The sequence below is a fragment of the Mercenaria mercenaria genome, chromosome 15 (genome assembly GCF_021730395.1).
Source record: "Mercenaria mercenaria strain notata chromosome 15, MADL_Memer_1, whole genome shotgun sequence".
Lineage (NCBI taxonomy): Eukaryota > Metazoa > Mollusca > Bivalvia > Venerida > Veneridae > Mercenaria > Mercenaria mercenaria.
In genome coordinates, this window is record NC_069375.1 from 32756851 (window position 1) to 32779551 (window position 22701).

General features: G+C 36.5%; 1 protein-coding gene across 1 annotated transcript in view; it reads right to left on the bottom strand.

Annotated features, from left to right (window-relative positions):
- Nucleotides 1-1357: 1357 nt before the first annotated feature.
- LOC128548751 (uncharacterized) overlaps nt 1358-22701 on the bottom strand; it is a 30371-nt gene continuing 9027 nt past the window's right edge. Inside the window, exons 5-7 of the mRNA XM_053524160.1 lie at nt 17734-18761; nt 6293-6572; nt 1358-1567 (exon numbers count right to left, since the gene is read on the bottom strand). Of these exons, the coding sequence (XP_053380135.1) occupies nt 1358-1567; nt 6293-6572; nt 17734-18761 (1518 nt within the window). The remainder of the gene's footprint in view (nt 1568-6292; nt 6573-17733; nt 18762-22701) is intronic.

Sequence of the window (22701 nt, forward strand, 5' to 3'; positions counted from 1 at the left end):
AACAAAGGGAAGTAATTCTAAAGAAGGGAATTGCGCATGACACTTCGTCTCATGATGGTGTATAATTGTGCCAAGTTACATCAAAATCCCTCCATGCATGAAGAAGAAATGCTTCGGACAAAGTCATTATTGTATCTGACCTTTGGCCTCTAAGTGTGACCTTGACCTTTGACCTAGGGACCTGGTTCTTGCGCATGACACTCTGCCTTGTGGGGGTGAACATTTGTGCAAAGTTATATCAAAATCCCTCTATGCATGAAGAAGAAATGCTCCGGACAAGGTTTTCATTCTTGTATCCTTTGACCTCTAAGTGTGACCTTGACCTTAGACCTAGGGACCTGGTTCTTGCGCATGACACTCCGCCTCATGGTGATGAACATTTGTGCCAAGTTATATCAAAATCCCTCCATGCATGAAGAAGATATGCTCCGGACAAAGTTTTCTTTCTTGTATCCTTTGACCTCTAAGTGTGACCTTGACCTTAGAGCTAGGGACCTGGTTCTTGCGCATGACACTCCGTCTCATGATGATGAACAATTGTGCCAACTTTCATCAAAATCCCTCCATGCATGAAGAAGATATGCTCCGGACAAAGTCATTCTTGAATTTGACCTTTGACCTCTAAGTGTGACCTTGACCTTAGACCTAGGGACCTGGTTTTTGCGCATGACACTCCGTCTCATGATGGTGAACAACTGTGCCAAGTTTCATCAAAATCCCTTCATGCATGTAGAAGATATGCTCCGGACAAAGTCTGTGGACGCCGCCCGCCCGCCCGCCTGCCCGGGGCATTCCCATAATACGTCCCGTTTTTCAAACGGGCGTATAAAAAAGTATACTGAATTACAGTGCACCACTTTAAAGCACAACCCTAACCCTAACCCTAACCTAACCCTATTTTTAGTAACAATGACCTTGACCTTGATCCCAGAAACCCCAAAATCAATCCCAAGCTACAACTTTATATAAGTTTTCTATACACCAAGTTTCATCATGATAGCTCATTTCTAAGTTAAGTTATTGACCGGAAACCTTTTTCTATTTTAAGTAACAGTGACCTTGACCTTGACTCCAGAAACCCCAAAATCAATCCCAGCCTTTGTCTTGATATAAGCTACGTACATACCAAGTTTTATTCAAATATCTTTACCGAAACAAAAGTTATTGACCGAAAACACCAGTTTGACGCCGCCGCCCACCCGCCCGACCAACGACATACCCCAATCTAATAACTTCTTAGGTGAATTTAGCACGAATAAGTAAGAAGCAATGCTTGATTGGAGGAAATACATGTGCAAAAATCACAAGTTGGCATTTAGCAGTCCTAAATAGTAAACAAGAACTTATACAGATGTAATTATAATGTCTTACCATCTACAGCAAGTGCATCTAAACTGTGACCTCTATATCTTCCCACTTGTCCATCTTCTACTGCAAGTAGTAGCCTAGCCACTTTTGTTCGCTCCAAGACAGAGCTTTGAAGGCGATACACATCTGTGTGTATGTGTAACGAGTGGCCCATATGGTCTGCCAACATCTTTAATTCTTCAGGGTTCATGTCCATTATCTAATTTAAAAGAGCAATAAATAAGAAATCTTTCATATCACAAGAAATTTAATTGTTAACTGATTCAATCTGGTGACCTAGTTTTTGACCCATCATGATCTCAGTGTTGTCCCCAGAGCTTTTCAGCTGGGCAGTACGCCCGGCTATTTTTTGGAAATACCCAGTTCAAATTCTGTCAGAAATGTCTAAAAATCGTGTTTCAAAACCTAGTGCACTTCACTTTTAATTCACCAAAGATAAACTCCGCCCATGGGCAATGACGCGTGTCAATAATCGCCGCCAAAATGCATGATTAAAACTGATCGACTAACTTTATATAAACCCCGCCCACTGTTAAAGTTTCCATTGGCTATTTTTGTGACCGAAACAAAGTATCATTGTTAAATGACACCTTATTATTTTAATCCCCCTTCAAAGTTTATCCCCTCCCAATTAATTACACCCTGTCTGCACTCCATGGTAATTAATGAAACAGGTATCATTAATACCAGTTTGATGAATACTGTTAGTCATTAGATCTTACTAAATGATTGTTACAAAATGGTTTTTTACTTTAAAATAACCATTAAGTGTATCTTATTACATTAACCTCAGTAAGAATTTTAAGTCCGTCGGTCTTAGAAAAAACTTTGTAACTGCATCAAAAAGCAACATACTTGACCTAAAATCAGGTAAAAAAAAGTTTTGATTGTAAGAAAAACAATAACATTCTTTTATAATCAGTTATAAATTAAAGCTAAAAGATCGGGGTTTTTTTGCCAGTAAAAGAAATGTGAAAATACATGACAATCGGCGATGACGGAAGTAGTGTAGGGTTAAAATATCTGCAATAATAAATTATTTTTGCCTGAAATTATTCATTTTATGTCACTCTCATAATGTTCAATTTTTAAGTAATAAACAAGTACATAAACCAAAACCAACAGTTAGAAAATTCCCCACCCACATTCCATGGTTGATACAGAATATCAGAGACAAAATTAAAGTACTTTTCAAGGACTTTTTACAATTTTTCAAGCACTATTTTTTTTTCAAAACCACGATCTAATCTGAACAACTTTTATTATGTAATGCAAAAATAAAACAACCATCACTTGTCACACCTTTAAAAATGACGTAATTCGATTATTAGATTGATGTGATTCACTATTTTGCTGAGGTTTAATGCTTTTCTTGTGATTTTTTAGCGCACTCCTGCTAATGATATCTCAAAATTTTGTCACAAAACATACACATACACTTCTTTCTGTCTGCTCTATACCTCCTGGCTTCAGCCACTGTTTATATTCTTCTTTTGTTTCCCCGCTTACTTGAGTAAACATGTTTATTTTTCTTGCTCATTTTAATCCACTGGAAACACTCGCAAAGAGCTAAAAATTGCGACTTTATTCCCCGTATATTTTTAAACGGAAACAGAACAAGAGGGCCATGATGGCCCTGCGTCGCTCACCTGAGAACTATTGCACAAAATGATATGATCATTTCAAACCAATCTCATTACAAGCTGCTAAGGTGTATTCATTTAGATAAATAATAAAGGAGGTAATCTGTCATAAATTCAGTCAATATGTATCTTCACTGATTGTCCAAGTTCATCTGTCGACATAAATGAAATTTCAGATCAGTATCTTCATTAGTTACAGAGATATACACATTTTAATTTGAAATAAAGGGAGGTAATTTGACATAAAATCAGTCCATAGTTATCTACCCCGATTGTCTCAGTCCAACTAATGACAATAATGAAATTTCAAATAAGTTCTATAAGTACTTACTGATATAAATCCATTCTGATTACAATCAGGGGAGGTAATAAGCTATAAAATAACTCTGGAACCTATGATTGGATCTGACAGGTTCGTCATGGAATCCAAGATTTATTGTTGTTGAAGATATTTTGGAAGTTTGTATCAAATCAAACCATAAATGAAGTCTCTTTATGGCTGCAAAAGCCAAAATAGCCAATTTTGGACATTTAAGGGGCAATAACTCTGGAACCCATGATGGAATCTGGCTAGATGAAGAAAAAAGATATTCTGGTGATACAAGTTGTGTGCAAGTTTGGTTAAAATTCAATCATAAACTAGAAAATGCTTTTGTAAAAAAGCGCATGTCTCCCCCAATGCGAAGTCCTATAGGCAAGAAGTCAATAGGGTTCAGGAGCGAAAGTCAAAGAGACACTGATGGTTGGCTGCAATAGGGATCATCTACTTGGCATGTCCAGTCATCCCGCGTAATTTCAACACTCCTGGCCTAGTGGTTCTCAAGTTACTGTTCAGGCTTCTGTGACCTTGACCTCTGATCAAGTGACCTCAAAATAAATAGGGGTCATCTACCCTGCATGTCCAATCATCCTATTAAGTTTCAATATTGTAGGTCAAGTGGTTCTCAAGTTATTTCCGAAAAATGATTTTAAATGAACAGGCCACTGTGACCTTGACCTTTAATAGACTGACCCCAAAATCAATAGGGTCATCTACTTTGTATGTTCAATCATCCTATGAAGATTCAACATTCTGGGTCAAGTGGTTCTCAAGTTATTAATCGGAACTGGTTATCAATGTTCAGGCCACTGTGACCTTGACCTTTAACGGAGTGATCCCAAAAACAATAGGGGTTGCATGAACAATCATCCTATGAAGTTTCAACATTCTGGGTCGAGAGGTTCTCAAGTTATTGATTAGGAATGGTTTTCCATGTTAAGGCCCCTGTGACCTTGACCTTTAACAGAGTGACCCTAAAATCGTTAGGGGTAATCTACTCTGCATGACCAATCATCCTATGAAGTTACATCATTCTGGGTTAAGTGGTTCTCAAGTTACTGACCGGAAATGGTTTTTAATGTTCGGGCCCCTGTGTCCTTGATCTTTAACAAAGTGACCCTAAAAGCGTTAAGGGTCATCTACTCTGCATGACCAATCATCCTATGAAGTTTCAACATTCTGGGTCAAGAGGTTCTCAAGTTATTGATTAGGAATGGTTTTCCATGTTAAGGCCCCTGTGACCTTGACCTTTAACAGAGTGACCATAAAATCATCTAGGCTGCATGACCAATCATCCTATGAAGTTTCATCATTCTGGTTTAAGTGGTTCTCAAGTTACTGACCGGAAATGGTTTTTAATGTTCGGGCCCCTGTGACCTTGACCTTTAACAAAGTGACCCTAAAATCGTTAAGGGTCATCTACTCTGCATGGCCAATCATCCTATGAAGTTTCATCATTCTGGGTCAAGTGGTTCTCTAGTTATTGATTGGAAATGGTTTTCAATGTTCAGGCCCCTATGACCTTGACCTTTGAAGGAGTGACCCCAGAATCAATAGGGGTCATCTATTCTTCATGATCAATCATCCTATGAAGTTGTAACATTCTGGGTCAAGTGGTTCTCTAGTTATTGATCGGAAATGGTTTTCGGGACGCGGACGCGGACGCCGACGCATGGGTGAGTCCAATAGCTCTACTATTCTATGAATAGTCGAGCTAAAAAATGGTGTCAGAGTTATGCACCTTATGTCACATGGTATGGGTGATGAGGTGGAACATCTATTTTAAGTTTGAATCAAATCCATTTAGTAATAACTGAGATATAGTGAAAATACAACAAAATTAACCTTAAATTCTAAGTAAAAGGGGACATAATTCATGAAAACTTGGTGTCAAGAGTTATGCACCTTGTGTCACATGATGTGGGTGATAAGGCGGAACATGTATTTTAAGTTTGAATCAAATCCATTTGGTAATAACTGAGATAATAGATTTCAGGACGCGACAGGACGGGACGCGACAAAACTGACTCCTATATACCCCCCTCAAACATGTTTGTTGGGGGTATAAATACTAAACCAGATTCACTCAAATTGTATATAATGATAGATGACATCAAGAAGTGCACTGTTTAAGAGTCATAACTCTTTCTCTGTTTTTTTAATTATCTTCCTTTATTAAATTTTCTTGTCCGCACCAATACTCTACCAAATTCATTAAAATATTATACACTGATAGAAGACCTTAAGATGAACTGCACTGTCCAAGAACCATAACTACCTTGCCTGCTTTTGAATGGTCTACCTTTAGTGCCAATCTGACTAAAGTACATATCCTATTACGCTACGCATAGCATCTGACAACAAGCTATTGATAGCCTCATTCCGATGACCCTTCCACTAGCCAATCAAAAGCTAACTTACAAAATTCTGCAAGCTTTAAAAAGCCTTGGCTTTTGATATCTACAATTTTTATGTCGAGAGATGTCAGACAGCCAGTTAGCTCAGTCGGTAGGGCACTTGCTCTGTAAGCGTGAGGTCCCAGGTTCCAGCCCTGGATTTACTGCAAATTTTTCTTACTCTTTGACGTTCGAACAAGTTGTCTGATTGGTTAGAATAAAAATAGATTTGCGAAAATAAAAATAGCAATACTGGCAATCCAAAATACACAGAAGACGAATGAGAATGGGTCATTCTCAGATCTTCGTTTAGAAGATCAAGTACTTTAGTCAGATTGCCTTTAGTGTGGGCCATGTATCTCATTCATTCAAACTGCATACAATGGCTCTTGGTTCTCCTGTAAATGTTAAAGGTTTTGTTTTTAATGGCAAGCACTGAGCATAGTGGAGCACGTTTCCTCACGGACAGCTCTAATTAAGTTTAAGTGGGTCTCAAAACTGTTTGATCATCCCTTGTAGTTTCCAAACCTCAACATTATAATTATAGCTTTATATGGTGCACATACCTGACATGTTGTAGCCATATACTTTCGTAGTAACCTAGTTCTTATCAGCTCTGGTCTGACTAAACCTTCACAAGATTCAGTCACTTCTCTTAAGGCGGTACACCCATCCAACTTCGATGAATTGCTTCGTCCAAAAATAAACTTATTATCGGGCTTCACACCAGCATATATTCTTATGGAAAGTAAATGGTTGATAGCTCTCACCATATCCTCTGTTAGAAGGACAAATACCTTTCTCAGTGCACGAGTGCTCTTCCCTCTTACTTCGATTAAATCAATTCTGAAAAAAATACATGTTTATTGTAGACCAAGTGTCACTTTAATGAATTATTATAACAAATTTGTTAGTATATACATGTACAAAGGGTAGCATGCAGGACTCCTTGATTCAGACAAACAAGAGGGCCATGATGGCCCTAAATCGCTCACCTGTCTTAAGTTGGTTGCTTTGATAAAGGTTCAAAACAAAAAAAATATCATGTTTCTGATCATCATTCAAGATTAATGAAGATTAAGTCATAAATGTGGCCTCTAGAGTGTTAACAAGTTTTTCCTTTGATTCGACCTTGTGACTTAGTTTCTGACTGCACATGAACTAGATTTGAACACAAACTAAAATAATCAAGATATACATTGTGACCAAGTTTCATGGAGATACCATTATATATTTTTGACTGCATATAACCCAGATTCATATTTGATCTATAGATCATCAAGATAAATAATCTGACCAAGCTTCATAAAGATACGGTCATATATGACCTCTATAGTGTTAAGGCCACAATTTTTTTATTTTTTGGTTCTCGGGAGATTTTTGCCAGGAGCTTGGGTAGGAGGAGAAAATAAAAATAAAAGTGTTCAAATCCTCAAGTCGAGATGAAAAAGAAAATAAAAGCACCAAAATGGAATTTATTTTCTATTTTTTAAGTGCCCCAAATATCGGCACATTTCTTTAAGAAACATTCTTTTTTACAGTTTCTGCTCGCTTCTCTTCATATTTATTTTCTACAGTTTTATTTTTTCCTTTTTTGGATAAGTTTTAGAGCATTTCTAGTGATGACTTGGTTGGAGGTTTGTTACTCAATCTCCTGCTACTTCAAGAATATATTATGCACCTATGCACCCAAATACATGGGTATCGAGTTCAATTATCAAAATTATCCCTTGAAACCCGTCTGATTAGTACATGTTCATCTTCTAAAAAGATAAGGCCCTATCGAATAATGTAATGAAATCTTGCATATTTGGTTCTTTTCCAAACATTTTTAACAGACTTTACAGAGACTTTGAAGTATGCCGCTGAATCTATATTTGATCTCGATCATGCAGATGCACAACGAAAATTATCTACAGACTCTTTTAAACAGAAAGATTTGCATTTATAGGGATTTTTATAGATCTTTAAAAAGGGCAGGGTACTGCTAAAAAGGGGCAGGGTGCATTTTGCGCGTTGCACACCTTTGTCTACAAAAACCAAAAGGTAGATTTCCATGTTTTTTGGTTATAAATGTCTATTTTGTAAGTTACTACATTATATATTAGGGTGTGCAATATAATCTTATGCAGAACTTAACATTTTATGATATTTCTAATAAAAAAAACTTGCAAGACAAAAATAATGAATGCAATCATAAAACAAACAGTATGTATTTACTAAACAAACAGGAATAATGTTTCGTTGTTGTTGTTTGTTTTTTTTTTTCATTCGAATTCATTGCAAGTTTCATCATATTACTGAACATACCGTTGATACTCGTGTAAAATGTGCAGATTTATGACGCCCAGGACCATCCAAGAGTCGTGAGTGCATAGTATTCACGGGTATAGACGACTTTCCAACTTCAAAATAAGTTTATTTACGTACGATTTTCGCCATTTCGGTACAGGGAAACTACTCTCAGCGCTAACTGTCTACGCTAAAATCTAAGATTGCCGTTACATACCGTAAAAGATCAAGTGGTTTTTTTTTTTCTTAAACAATTTTAATTTCATATAAATTTAGTATTATTTTGATGAAAGAAATATAAAATATCATAGATATTATAATACTAATTAAAGAGCGAGTATTACCTCCAACCGAGATCAAACTGTGAACAACAAAACTGACACGAGGTGTCACGCTAATTACCGATAATTACTGGTCAGCAGACTGTGTTCTAAATTATGTTTTCCAGTTTGCTTTGATTGCAGACCTCTCTAATTGTTGTTTTTGTGCTTCAGTCAGTCATTGTCTCTTAATCGTTTTAATTACCGTTACTCTGCATACATGCCTCGGGCAAATACACAGCACCTGTGTGAAGTCGCCGAGTGTCATATCTGCATATCGAGTGACAGTTTTTTGGGACATCTCCTATTTTGACAAATGATTGGCGGGTAATTCAAAGGGGCGGTGCTGAAAGGGCAAAAGGGCGCTGAAGAAAGGCAAAAGGGCGACGATTCGGGCAGAAGGGCGGCGCTAAAACAGGGCAGGGCGCAGCGTTTTTAGCGAAACAAACGAAATGGCCGTTTCCAATTTTATTTTCGCTTGTATTCACTCCGGATTATCGACGGGGAAAATAAAAGTAAAACTAGAAAATGCTTTTGTAAAAAAGCGCATGTCTCCCCCAATGCAAAGTCCTATAGACAAGAAGTCAATAGGGGTCAGGAGCGAAAGTCAAAGAGACACTGATGGTTGGCTGCAATAGGGATCATCTACTTAGCATGTCCAGTCATCCCGCGTAATTTCAACACTCTTGGCCTAGTGGTTCTCAAGTCACTGTTCAGGCTCCTGTGACCTTGATCTTTGATCAAGTGACCTCAAAATAAATAGAGGTCATCTACTCTGCATGTCCAATCATCCTATTAAGTTTCAACATTGTAGGTCAAGTGGTTCTCAAGTTATTTCCAAAAAATGATTTTACATGAACAGGCCACTGTGACCTTGACCTTTAATAGACTGACCCCAAAATCAATAGGGGTCATCTACTCTGCATGTTCAATCATCCTATGAAGTTCCAACATTCTGGGTCAAGTGGTTCTTAAGTTATTGATCGGAATTGGTTATCAATGTTCAGGCCTCTGTGACCTTAACCTTTAAAGGAGTGACCCCAAAAACAATAGGGGTCATTTACTCTGCACGAACAATCATCCTATGAAGTTTCAACATTCTGGGTCGAGAGGTTCTCAAGTTATTAATTGGAAATGGTTTTCCATGTTCAGGCCCCTGTGGCCTTGACGTTTAACAGAGTGACCCTAAAATCGTTAGGGGTCATCTACTCTGCATGACCAATCATCCTATGAAGTTTCATCATTCTGGGTCAAGTGGTTCTCAAGTTACTGACCGGAAATGGTTTTCAATGTTCGGGCCCCTGTGACCTTGACCTTTCACAGAGTGACCCCAAAATAAATAGAGGTCATCTACTCTGCATGACCAATCATCCTATTAAGTTTCAACATTCTGGGTCAAGTGGTTCTCAAGTTATTGACCGTAAATGGTTTTCAATGTTCAGGCCCCTGTGACCTTGACCTTTAATGGAGTGACCCCAAAATCGATAGGGGTCATCAACTTTGCATGTACAATCATCCTATGAAGTTTCAACATTCTGGGTCAAGTGGTTCTCTAGTTATTGATCGGAAATGGTTTTCCATGTTCAGGCCCCTGTGACCTTGACCTTTGATGGAGTGACCCCAAAATCAATAGGGGTCAATTACTCTTTATGACCAATCATCCTATGAAGTTTCAACATTCTGGGTCAAGCGGTTCTCTAGTTATTGATTGGAAATGGTTTTCAATGTTCAGGCCCCTTTGACCTTGACCTTTGATGCAGTGACCCCAAAATCAATAGGGGTCATCTACTCTTCATGATCAATCATCCTATGAAGTTTCAACATTCGGGGTCAAGTGGTTCTCTAGTTATTGATCGGAAATGGTTTTCAATGTTCAGGCCCCTGTGACCTTGACCTTTGACAGAGTGACCCCAAAATCAATAGGGGTCATCTACTCTTCATGATCAATCATCCTATGAAGTTTCAACATTCTGGGTCAAGTGGTTCTCTAGTTATTGAACGGAAATGGTTTTCAATGTTCAGGCCCCTGTGACCTTGACCTTTGACGGAGTGACCCCAAAGTCAATAGGGGTCATCTACTCTTCATGACCAATCATCCTATGAAGTTTCAACATTCTGGGTCAAGTGGTTCTCTAGTTATTGATCGGAAATGGTTTTAAATGTTCAGGCCCCTGTGACCTTGACCTTTGACGGAGTGACCCCAAAAACAATAGGGGTCGTCTACTCCAGCAGCCCTACAACCCTATGAAGTTTGAAGGTTCTAGGTCAAATGGTTCTCCAGTTATTGCTCGGAAATGAAGTGTGACGTATGGACGGAAGGATGGACGGACGGACAGGGCAAAAACAATATGTCTCCTGGGGGAGACATAATTTGCGAAAATCACTTTTATTTTTATTTCAAAATCAAAAAAATCGGGTCGGCGTTCCCGAGAACCAGAAAAATAAAAAATTCTGGCCTTATTCTTTTGATTTAGCTGAAAAACTATTTTCAACCTAAAAGAACCATATATTTAATAAACCGGAATCATTTAAACAACTTTGGAAGAGTAATGTAAAACTTCATGAAAATTTATTCAATGGTTTTAGAAATGTTGTTTGACCTTTAGCCTGCTGCCGGCAAGTGATTCTGCCTTTGCGACCAGTTCAGACCATGATCAGCCTGAACATCCATGCAGTCTGATCATGGTCTGCACTGTTCGCTATTCAGTCAGTAAATTTTCTGTGAACTGCCCTTCGCAAACTGAATGATGGACCAGTCCATTTTAGAAACTTAGCAGTCTAAGGGTTAAAGAAATTGTTGCTGAAAAGTGACCACGCCCTCTGGCAGCCATGATTTTTGACAAATCACGAAAATTTGAACAATATTTGTAGAAGGTCTTGAAAACAAGGACCATTTTGTGTGAAATTATTTTAAAAAGGGCTAAACAGTATTATAAAAGATTTGATTAAGCTACCACTGTTTAAACATATAGGAAAAGATGACCATGCCCTCTAGCGGCCATGTGTTTGAATAATTTGAAGAGGGTCAAAAAAGGTCCATTTGTGTAAAAAAAATAATTTAAATCAGGCTGGCAGTTTCACATAAGTTTTTTTAAGTTTCCACTATATACATGTACATACAGGCAAAAGTGACCACGCCCTCTGGCATTCATGTTTTTTGACAAACTGGAATAATTTAAACAATCTTTGTAGGGTAGAGAGTTGCACAAGGACAATTTGCGTAAAATTGTTTTAAAGTCAGCCTGACCATTTCACACATTGTCAAGAAGATTTTTTTAAATTTCACAATGTATACGTATAGGAAAATTTGACCATGCCCTCTGGCTGCCATGTTTTTTGACAAATCAAAATTATTTGAATAATCTTGGTAGAAGACAACGTGACAAGTGAGCCAGGCCTCAATCTTGACGGTAGCCTGAGGCTACCAGTTTTTCAGACGGACTTCCGAATTTCCCAAGCTAGGTAGTCCGTCGGGCTACTAAGTTTTCAAACATGTTCATAATAAAAGCATGAAATTTCACTGATTTATCTGATGTTTCCTTTTAAATGACAACAATATTTTCGGTCCGCGTAACACCGGTCGGCCATTTTTCCGAAATTTATATCCCTTAATTTTCACAATAATTACAAAAAGAACTTCATGAATCTGAAATGAACATCCTAAATACTAGCCTCGTATTATGTAATAGTTATTGTTCGAGGAATAGGTCTGCATTGTGTTTATAAACCTGTGTGGGATTTGTGAACCGAGCGAGTGTAGCGAGCGAGGTTTTCAAATCTCCTCACAGGTCTATAAACACAATGCAGACCTATTCCGAGAATGGTAACTGGCTTACCTACATGCTTCCTTTGTTTTTCAAAGTCCAGATTTTTTCCGGATATGAAGATTGTTTGTAACGTGTATATATGATAAAAAGAAATAGTTACAAGAAAGAACAAGACAACATGTGTCCCAATTTATTTGATACTATTAATATAACAAAATGCCCAACTTGCTACGAACCTGTAAATTTTATGTCAGCAATTAGGACATTACATTTTGCATTACATGAAAGGTCTGTGCACATTTGGGAAATTGTCTCTCTCTGAAATCATCAATGTGTGTCTATTCAATTAGTCAGAATTTGACGCAAATGTTGTTTTTTTTTATAATTATTTAGAAAGGAATTAAGTTTATTTAGCTCTTTAAATTGACACTTAAATATACGTACATTGCCATATAAAAAGTATTGATATAGATTATCATTACATTATCACAAGAATGGCGTATCATAATATACCCTGATTTGACAAGAAGACACCCAAAATTATGTACTTGTACATAACAATATATGTGTACAGCATGCCAAATTTGTTACATGTATACTATATCTAACAAATAGTAAAAGTTATTTAGTAAAAACAACAATTAAAATTGTTTTACAGTATTCTTAACAATATGTCCTGGAATTACTTAAATTCCTAAAAATTTACTCAGTAGCAGAGTGCAATTCCACCAATTACTTACTTAGCGTGCTAAGAGTTAAAATATATCCTCCAACTTAAAGCTATTAAATATTTAAACAAAGAAATAAAGTCAATCTTCAAGAAAGTATTAGACTATAAAACTTCACCATGATGATAAAATATATGCAAATTTACCTTTTTCAAGTTAATTACAAAATGTACAAATTACATCAGATTAAGGCCTGTGCCTGAAATTTTTTATCCCAGTGACCGTTTTCCTGGCCTGTGTTTGGGACTTAGTAATATTCAGAATGCATAAATAAACTAAATATATAACATATCTGCAGCTTTGACTTGTGTTATAGGTACTTTTCTAACCTGAATACCCAAGTCCTGTGATGGATAATATGTTTCACATGTCAAACATTCACTTTGCAAGCCATGTTACTGCAAACATAAAATGGAAAGAATGAAATAAATATACAGATCAGGAGAAGAAAGCAATATAGTAGCAAGGAAATTTCATGAAAAGAAGGTTAACATGCTGCAGGGGGTGATTAGTAACCAAAGGGTACATAAAAAGCACCGGTATGTGCTGATACGCCATTGTTTCAAAAAAAAAAAAAAAAAAAAAATCCCTACCTACCTACCCTATTTCCCTATTTTTTTTTGGGCCATGTAACAGGAACCACATTTATTTTATTTTTTTGCCTAATTGTACAGACCAACAAGGAGGAAATTTATTCAGTTTGTATTTTTTCTTTGCAGTTATATCATTTTCATTATTTTTCTTTGTAAAATAAAATTTCCTGTTTCATAAAGCATTCTCGACTCTGACGGAAGAGTATGCCCGTATTAACTTTCAGACAAATATCAAGACCTGCTTAGAATCAAATGTTAAAGCTTTACAGTAAAGTAATGTTTAGATCAATTTTCAAGATATGTGAAACTGGTTGGAATTTTTTCACTTTCTTTTTTAAAACAATTGATACTATATTTACGAAGTCAATCACACGTTCACCTAAAATGCCATGCACAGACTTCTCATGATTCTACTGCATTGCTTCGGTCGCTTGCGCATAACTTTAAATTTAATCTCTGACAAGTGCGTAAGTGTGTCGACAATTTGGCTCAGTGGCTAGAGCATAGGACTAGCATCGGAGCAACTAGTTCGATTAAAGCAAGGTTCGATTCCCACTACAGGCTCTTGAGATTTTTGTGTAGACAGTAGAAATAGGACAAGTCTGAAATTCTTATATAGACCTCATAAGCGGTCTATAAGATGTTTATAGACCTCTTAGGAACAAACAAGCAGTTAGGTAATTATGCATGAATTGAAGACTTTAGATTTGCAATATATAAAGTAACTTTACAAAATTCAGAAACTACATCCATAAAAATTACCTGGATTGACTGGAATTTACCCGCGAATTGTAAAGATATCAAAACGTCATGCCAGGAATTTTCCATTCCACGAGCACGTGCGACCTATCGTATCATCGTTACTTAAATGTTTATCGACACGTACACAAAAAACGCTTGTAGTGCATTCATTTTTTAATATTATAATTGCTTCAAATTTTCAGCACCGCTTTAGAAGTTGAATTCTATAACGATTTTAATAAGATGTCGACAGAAATGTAGCAAAATTCTATAAAAACGATCAAAGTTCCATTACAATTATTTGTAAAATTTCAATTAGTGCGATCTTAATTATTTATTTATTTCTAAAAGTAAATAAATAATACATACTATAGTCTTAAAATTCAGACTTTTGACAAGTACAATAAACAGAATTAAAAAATCTTAAATAAATAAAAAGCGGCAGCAACTTAAATACATCGAGTAAAACGATTTTTGTCAAACAGATTTCTGCAAGTGCGGATGAATAGGTTACGGGACCTCGTGAACGAAAATAAAAACAATAATTGTTTTAAAATAAAGCAGTATGATGTCGCTGTGGTTTTTAATAAGTTTAATAAGTAGATGTATCTTTGTAGATGTCTTTTTTGACTCAACACTATGTCGAATACTCTTTTCAAACAATAACGTAAATTCATTGAGGGCAAATAGGTCACAGAGGTAGGATATCTACTATTATCGTTTGACACATTTACCTGTCAGTTTATACGGGATTTAAAAAAATAAATAAAGAAGATACTTTTTTAATGATTTCTTCTCAGCAATTAAAAGAACCAAGGCCATACAATCAGACAGTGATGTGTCACATAGTGTGAAAACATGACGTAATGCCATGACAATCCCGGGCAACTAAACCGCTTTGATGTCCACTTCAGATGCCATGATACCGACACACTTTTAGCTCCTTGAGGGGGTTTTAATTGATGATGAGAACAAGGCCAATTACTTGTTTATCAACAGAATAATTACCAATAATTGTAAATTTTTTATTTTTTTTTCGCTTTAAACATGGGTGGGTTGATGATGATTATTGTCTCCATGTCGTCCCGGACTGTGATAATAGGCTACATTTACTTGATAATAATGCTTAAAAAAAATACCGACCTACCAACCCTACTTTTTTTGGCCATGCCACCAGAAACACAACATTATTTGGGGGTTGAGGGGGCTAACCAGGCTGATACATTATTGCAGTTAAATTTGAACAGCTACATTATATTTTAAAGGCCCTGGCTAAAAAAGTAAGTTTTAGAAGGGTAGTGCAAATTTAAACCTCACGCCTGGCATATAACTAGATACTGATATAGGTCTTACTTTTTTTCTACATTTTTCTCCCATAATTTCTGTCTGCTAGTTACTTGAATATTGCAACATGGTTATCCACTTAGGTTGGCTTAGCCTGCCCAAAGATAGTGTGGGTAGGTTAGTTGCCTACCATTTAAATAACTGAATGTTGAATCAAGCATAAACTAAAATACATCATATTTATAAACAAAATGATTTCGGGCAATTAAACATGTTTTCGGGCAAGTGGTTTTCTTAACGTCTTACTTGCCCAAAAGGACAAGTGCTGAAAAAAAATTAAGGCGAAAACTGTAATATATTTTTCTCTTTTCCAAAGTGGGACTACCAGAAACCTGGTCGGGCTACTTGAATTTACAAGTTGGTAGCCTGCTGGCTACCAGAAAAAGTACGTTAAGATCGAGGCCTGTGAGCTAAAAATTAAGGCGCTACTGTGCACAAAAGTCCATTTGTAGACGACGGCCGTACAGACGGATACTAAAAGCTCACCCTGAGCATTTGCCAAAATGAGTTTAAAATCTAAGCTCTAAGCCTTACAGTTCTAGACAAGATCTTTAAAGGCTTTCGAAAAAAAAAAAAAAGTGACTCCTCTGGTAAGGTAAATGGGCATAATATGAACAATCCTAATACTAGTAAATATCAAAGCTTTAAGCTGAAGTTTTTGACAAGAAGATTGAAATATTTATTCCTTTTGGTTACAATGTGGGATGGCAAACACAGTTTAAAACAGAAATGAATTGTTTGAATAACTTTGACAGAGGACCATCCAAGGAACATTTCGTTTAACTTTGGTTGACACTGGCTTAGTAGATTCATCAGTGATAGTGTTTCTAACAAATGTTGCCAGATGAACAATGGACAAAAAGAGATCACAATAGATCTGAGCATTTTCTCAAGTGAGCTAAAAAATCTGTCCGCTAAACAGCTACTATTTAACACTTGTTTGTATACAAATGCATTTCTACTACTTAAGAAATACAACCGTCAGGGTTCGAATTAAAGCTCGCATACTCGCGAAATGTGAGTGCAAATGCGCGGTGAGATTTCAGACACCAGCATTTTTTTTAGAGAAAATTTTTGGCTGAATAATGTGCATTTCTAACGGTCGTCTTGTCTCTTACACTGTTCTTTCTTTAACAACTCGCGGTCATTGCAGTGCATTGTCATTTGCAGAACAAATTTCGGAGCACTCTTTCATCTTTCGTCGTAAACGAAGTTTACACTTGATACATGTCCCGTGCGCTTCAACTGCTGACAAGTATCTGCACCAATTTTGATGACGTTTACCACATCCGGTGGGTTTTTTGGTAATCTATAATAAGCTACTATTTATATAGCGCAAATACGATTGGCTGGACTCGTCACATGGATGTTTGTGTTAATGTTCTAATAATTTTTTTCATTTAGCAAATTCAAAAAATACCACTTGCGAAAAAATGCAAGTAGAAAATCTGGCTAAATTCGAACCATGTGCCATTTGAGAACATATGTGATCAAATCTCAGAAGAAATAAATGATCCTGTGAAGCTTCAACCCTTATGCTTATACAAATAAAATGTAGCCTGAATTGCAAAAGGCAAATTTTGTTTGCATGGATATCTAAGTAGCAATAGTGATTATAAAATTATGCACCAAGCCGGAATAAATACAGATATGTACAAATTCTTGAAACAAAGGACAATTTGGGATACAGAAAGTTTTGCAATTTTACTTTGTATTTTTTTAATTTTGAGGATTAAAATTTGTAACATAGTTATTATTTTCAAATGGGAATGGGTCCTTATACAGAATCAAAACACAGGAGGAAATAAATCTCCAAGATAGATCTTTTAAATGCATTCATTATTAAGAGGCCAATGGAGATTACTCTATATTTTTTAAATACCAACAGGAAAACAAATAAGATGAAGACGTTTCCCTCAAGACTATTTTTGTCCCCCCACCCCCATTGCCTATTATTTTTCCCCTTCAAAAACGCGACAGGCTACCTCCTTGATTCATAAAACAAGAGGGCCATGATTGCCCTGTATCGCTTACCTCAGTTTAGTTCTAACAAAATTCTTTGCTACAGCTTGAACTAGAGATCACCAAGATAAACATTCTGTTCAAGTTTCTATCAAATGGACGGACGACGGATAAAACACGATCAAAAAAGCTTTGTAGTGATAAGTGAGCTAAAAGGCCTGACGGTACATCATAAGCAGATATAACACAAAAGACTATACCTTTTGTAGAGCAATTTCTCGGAAATGTCAAGGGATTCAATTATCTCAGAGTTGCCATCTGTATCCTCCCCATGGATCCTGTTTTTAAAATCATCCACAGTAAGCTCATCCACCTCTGAAATCCTTCTTTTTGTGAACATAGCAATCCGAGCTATCAGCAGCCATGCAAACCTCACATACTCTTTGTAAGTCATTTTGTGATGATCAGAGCATTTACTTATTGCATCTTTCGTGTAATTCCGAAGCCTTACGTGGTCAGCTGTCAAAGGGATGTCCTGTTTCTTGTTTAAAGCTCTTAACTTCATGGTTCGGTTGGCTACACTGGCCACTCTGGAAGACCAGTGGGCATTGAAATGGTCTCTGAAATCAGTAGCTTCTTGCCTCTTTCTTGGATCCTCTTCATCAACAGCCAAACTTCCTTTTAAAATACTGATCTGCTTTATGTAATTGCCCAAATTCAAAGCCAACTTTGGTGAATCTACTTGCCTGGAAAGTTCTTTCACTGCTTTGACAACTTTTTGGAACTGCCTTGGGTGTATGAAAAAGGAGAGAGATTGATCAGTCATTTGTCCCTCATTAAGTGTTTGAAGCAGTCTTCCAACGCTTCTCAGTTTTGTGCGAATATTGTCATGGTCTTTGGTCCTTTGCTCTTCCGGAAGCCCAAGCCTTTCCAGTAAGGATAAACCAAATTCCCTGATTAACTGGTCTTCACTACATATGTTTTTAACACCTGGATTTCGAGCAGTTTCTTTCATTTTACTGAGTAACTTATCCAGTTCATTGTTCAGATCATCCATTTCTTTTACACTATGTGTTATAAACTTTTGAATCAACAGCTTTCCATTTCTTAGGTAATTTTTCTCCGACTCTATCTCACATGCTCTAAAGAGACAACTCCAAGCATGCTGCCACAAGAGGTTTTCGCTGACAAAGGCTAAACAGTATTCACAGGGAATGTATTTGCTCGCATCTGTTTCTGTTTTGGGTCTTCTGCTTACAACTAATCTCCCACTGCCTTTTTTAAGTACCTGTTTATAAAGAAATAAAGGTCAAGATGTACAGGTTAATTGTTTTTAAAATGATAGATCAAGATGTGTTTCACTGAGTGAGCAAAATCATAGAAAAGATTATTATTATTAAACATTATTTAATGTTAGTTCAGTTTTCACCCATTGCCTCCTTTTTCTATCCAGGCAGCTACATGAATAATTTACTGCACTTTTTAATGAGTGCCTAGTAATGATCGATAGTTAGCTATACAGCAAAAATTAATACATATGTGGATGAAAAACAAAGCAAGGCGTATCGTAGTTTCAAGTGGAATCTTTTATGAGTGATTCTTTAATAAAAGATAATACTTTATGGCCAAGGTGCATAACATCGGTGCATTTTTCTAATCAGGTTTAATTTATTTTCCAGATCTTGCATCTGATCTAATTTGGTTAACATTTCAAAAAAGGCACTAGAGAGAATACAGCAATAAAAAATCAGATACTTTTGAAATTCAATCAATTACCTGATCCTGCTGGTTTAAGAAAGGAACTGAAATCTTTCATCCATTTAAAGCGACTGAATTTAGATTTTGAGTAAACTTTTACCAGGCCCCCTAGCAGGCCTGAACAAAAATAAAGGTTTTTATAAAGGCTCCAATCTATGGAAAAAAAGGCCTTTTAGTGTAAAATATTAAAAAATAAAGAGTAAATAAAGGCTATTTTTGTCGGAGTTCTCGTTGAAAACACATAATATATATAGGTATTTACTAAAAAAAAGTTAATTCACATATTATGGAAACCCACACTCTAAAACCAGATATCAGAAATAGGCATGTTTGATATTACCTCATATTGTTTGAATTATACATTATGATTGATATACATACCTAACTTAATGGGTATACCTACTTACACTGCACATTTGTATCACCTTTTTTGTATATGGTTCCTGTTTTATACATTGTACAGGCTTTCAAGCACAATTTGACAAAAAATTAGGGCTATTTTTGCAAAAAAATAAGGGCTAAATTAGGACTAAATGCCCACAGGTCAACATGTCAAGCCCGTCCTTTTATATATTGTTGCTTTTTGCAGGGGCACCATTCTAGAACAAATGTGTCTCCAACATAAGTTTTTGATATACAGGTATGAAATGGTGGACACTGGTGCCTTTATTTGTTTACATACTGAGGTGTACTGGAGGGGTACTTCTCTCAACTGGGGGGAGGGGGTAATTTTCCCCTGGAAAATTTTAAAATACAGGTATGAAATAGTGGGTGCTTGTGTATTTTTTGTTCTAAATTTTGAGGAGGGTGTAGCCCCCTAATTTTAGGGAGGTAAGGATGCTGCCCCCCACTCTGAAAAAAATTAAAATACAGGTATAAAATGCTTGATTGTAGTGCATGTTTTTGTCTAAATATTGATGTGTGGTAGAGGGTATCCCTGTAGTTTTAGGAGGGTCAGGGGACTCTTCCTCTGGAAATGTTTTGAAATGTAGATATCAATGGTGGCCTCTGGGGAACTTATATAAATCTGAGGTACTGAAGAGGCAATCCCCTCATTGGAAGAGGGGTCAGGGGGTCCTCCCCCTGGACAATTTTGTAATAGAGAAATGGAATGGTGGCCTCTGGTGCGTTTTTGGGCCTAATTTTGAGAAAATATTTATTCTTTGCCAAAATAGTTGAGTGCAACTTTGATGAGCCAAATGGGGGCACAGGCCTCCTGGGCTCAGCCATGGATCTAGGCCTGATCACTCAATGAAGTAAATCTATGTTTCATGAAGATGTAGCCTAGGAACTCATGGAAACTGACAGAAGCAACCTCTGAAAATGAATCTTAAAGAAAATAAACTTCAAGAAATTATTTGGATGATTATATGCATGACTTTGTGCAAAAACAAATTTAAGTTCAGACAGATATTACAAAAAATTAGGGACAACTGAAAAAATAAGGGCTTTTTTAGGAATCTGTCCCTTTTTGAGCATTGTTTTTGGAATTCTAGGGAGACCTAAAAAAATTAGGAATTTTTAGGAATTTTAGGGCCACTTGAAAGCCTGAATTTGTAGTGTCTACATCAACTTTGCTCAGAATGCTGTATCTTCACCAGACCTTGTCCAGTGTTACCATAGTGTAAACATCATGTCACCAGACCATTTCAAGCATTCAGCTCCATGGTACCTTATGCTGAATACATGGAACACCTATGGTCTGGTGAACACTACTGCAAACATCTACATGTATGTGGTCTGGTGAACACAACAGCATTCTGAAAAACTCAAGATGAAAGATACACAAGAAGTATCCTAATAACAACACTTTAAAGGGAGGGAAATACAGCAGTATAACCATTACTTGCTTTAAACTGGCACGGCAAGCAGTCTGAACAAAAATATAGGTTTTGAGTGAAAATTACAGGCTATTTGGCCGTTTTAAAGGTTTTTTCAGAAGATTTAAAGGTTTTAAAGGTTTGCTCTGAAATTAAAGGTTTTTAAAGGTTTTAAAGGTTTCACTAGGAGGCCTGTTTTACTTTTGACAAAATCAATGATTAGACATTCTGTGAACATAAAAACATCACTTTTGTGTCTCAGCCAATTATAAGAAGAAGAAAAAAAAAGGCTTGTCCCTGACCGGGATTCAGACCTGGAACCTCGTGGTAACAAAATTTAGGCCGATTGCTCTACCTACTGCACTACGCTGGCAGGTACACATGACTTTGTATTAATAAAACTTTATACCAGTGTAGTTACTCCGCGACATACGGGGTAAAATTTTCGACAGAAAAAGCAGCAAAAACAATGATTTCTAGCCTTTCTCTTCTTCGGTATTCTGCATGCGATCATAATTCAATGCCCAAGACACAATCGTAACACTGAATTTCTAGGAATTGAAATTTTTTCCCCCCGTCATTTTGACAATCTGGAGTTCAGTTGCTTTAACATCTGACCCAGTAAGATGAACATCCAGAAATAAATAATGGCCTCAGAGTGCACAAAACTTAACAACAACTATTTTTGCTATTTCAAGAGTGCAGAACTTCATTGGCAATTGTACGATCTGGCAAGCTGAAGAAAGTAACAAGATATTTTGTCCATCTAACAAGTGACCCTGTAAGGTGTAAATCAAGTAATCAACTAACAGATAAGAGCTGCACAAACTTAAAATCAACTATTTTTGCTATTTCTAGGGTGTTTAAATCTGGCAAAAATTGTTTGAAACTTGCTGTTTTTCAGAAGAAACATGAAACTTTTGCCTATCTGACAGTATACAAAATTTGGTAAACTTCCAAAAATAAATGAAAACTACGGCTGCAGCGATACATTCGAATATTCAATATAAATTTGCGTACCAACCAAATTCCTTGCGTATTTAGATACTTTAACGCCGTAAACGCGAACACCCTTGAGAAATGTGAAAGTAGATAATAGGTAAAAATCAATGTCATATTTCAATTCAGAACACAAACATATGCACTCAGTCCAAATTTGAAGGCTGTGGCTTGAGAAATGTGAAAGTAGGTCACTAGGCCAAAAATCAAGGTCAAATTTTATTTCGGAACACAAAAATATGCAAGTGGTCAAAATTTGAAGCCTGTACCTTCAGAAATGTGAAAGTAGTTCACTAGGTCAATCTCAAGATCAAAGTTCATTTCAGTACATAAAACTATGCTTTTGGTTCAAATTTGAAGGCTGTAGCTTGAGAAATATGAAAGTAGATTACTAGGTCAAAATCAAGGTTAAATTTTATTTTGGAACAAAAAACTATGTCCGTGGTCCAAATTTGAAGCCTGTACCTTCAAAAATGTTGAAGTAGGTCACTAGGTCAATAACAAGGTCAAAGTTTTTTTCGGTACACAAACTTGTGCATGTGGTCCAAATTTGAAGGCTGTAGCTACAGAAATATGAAAGTAGGTCACTAGGTCAAGATCAAGGTCAACTCATGTCAAGGTTCATCTTGCCACTCAAAACTAAACATGTGG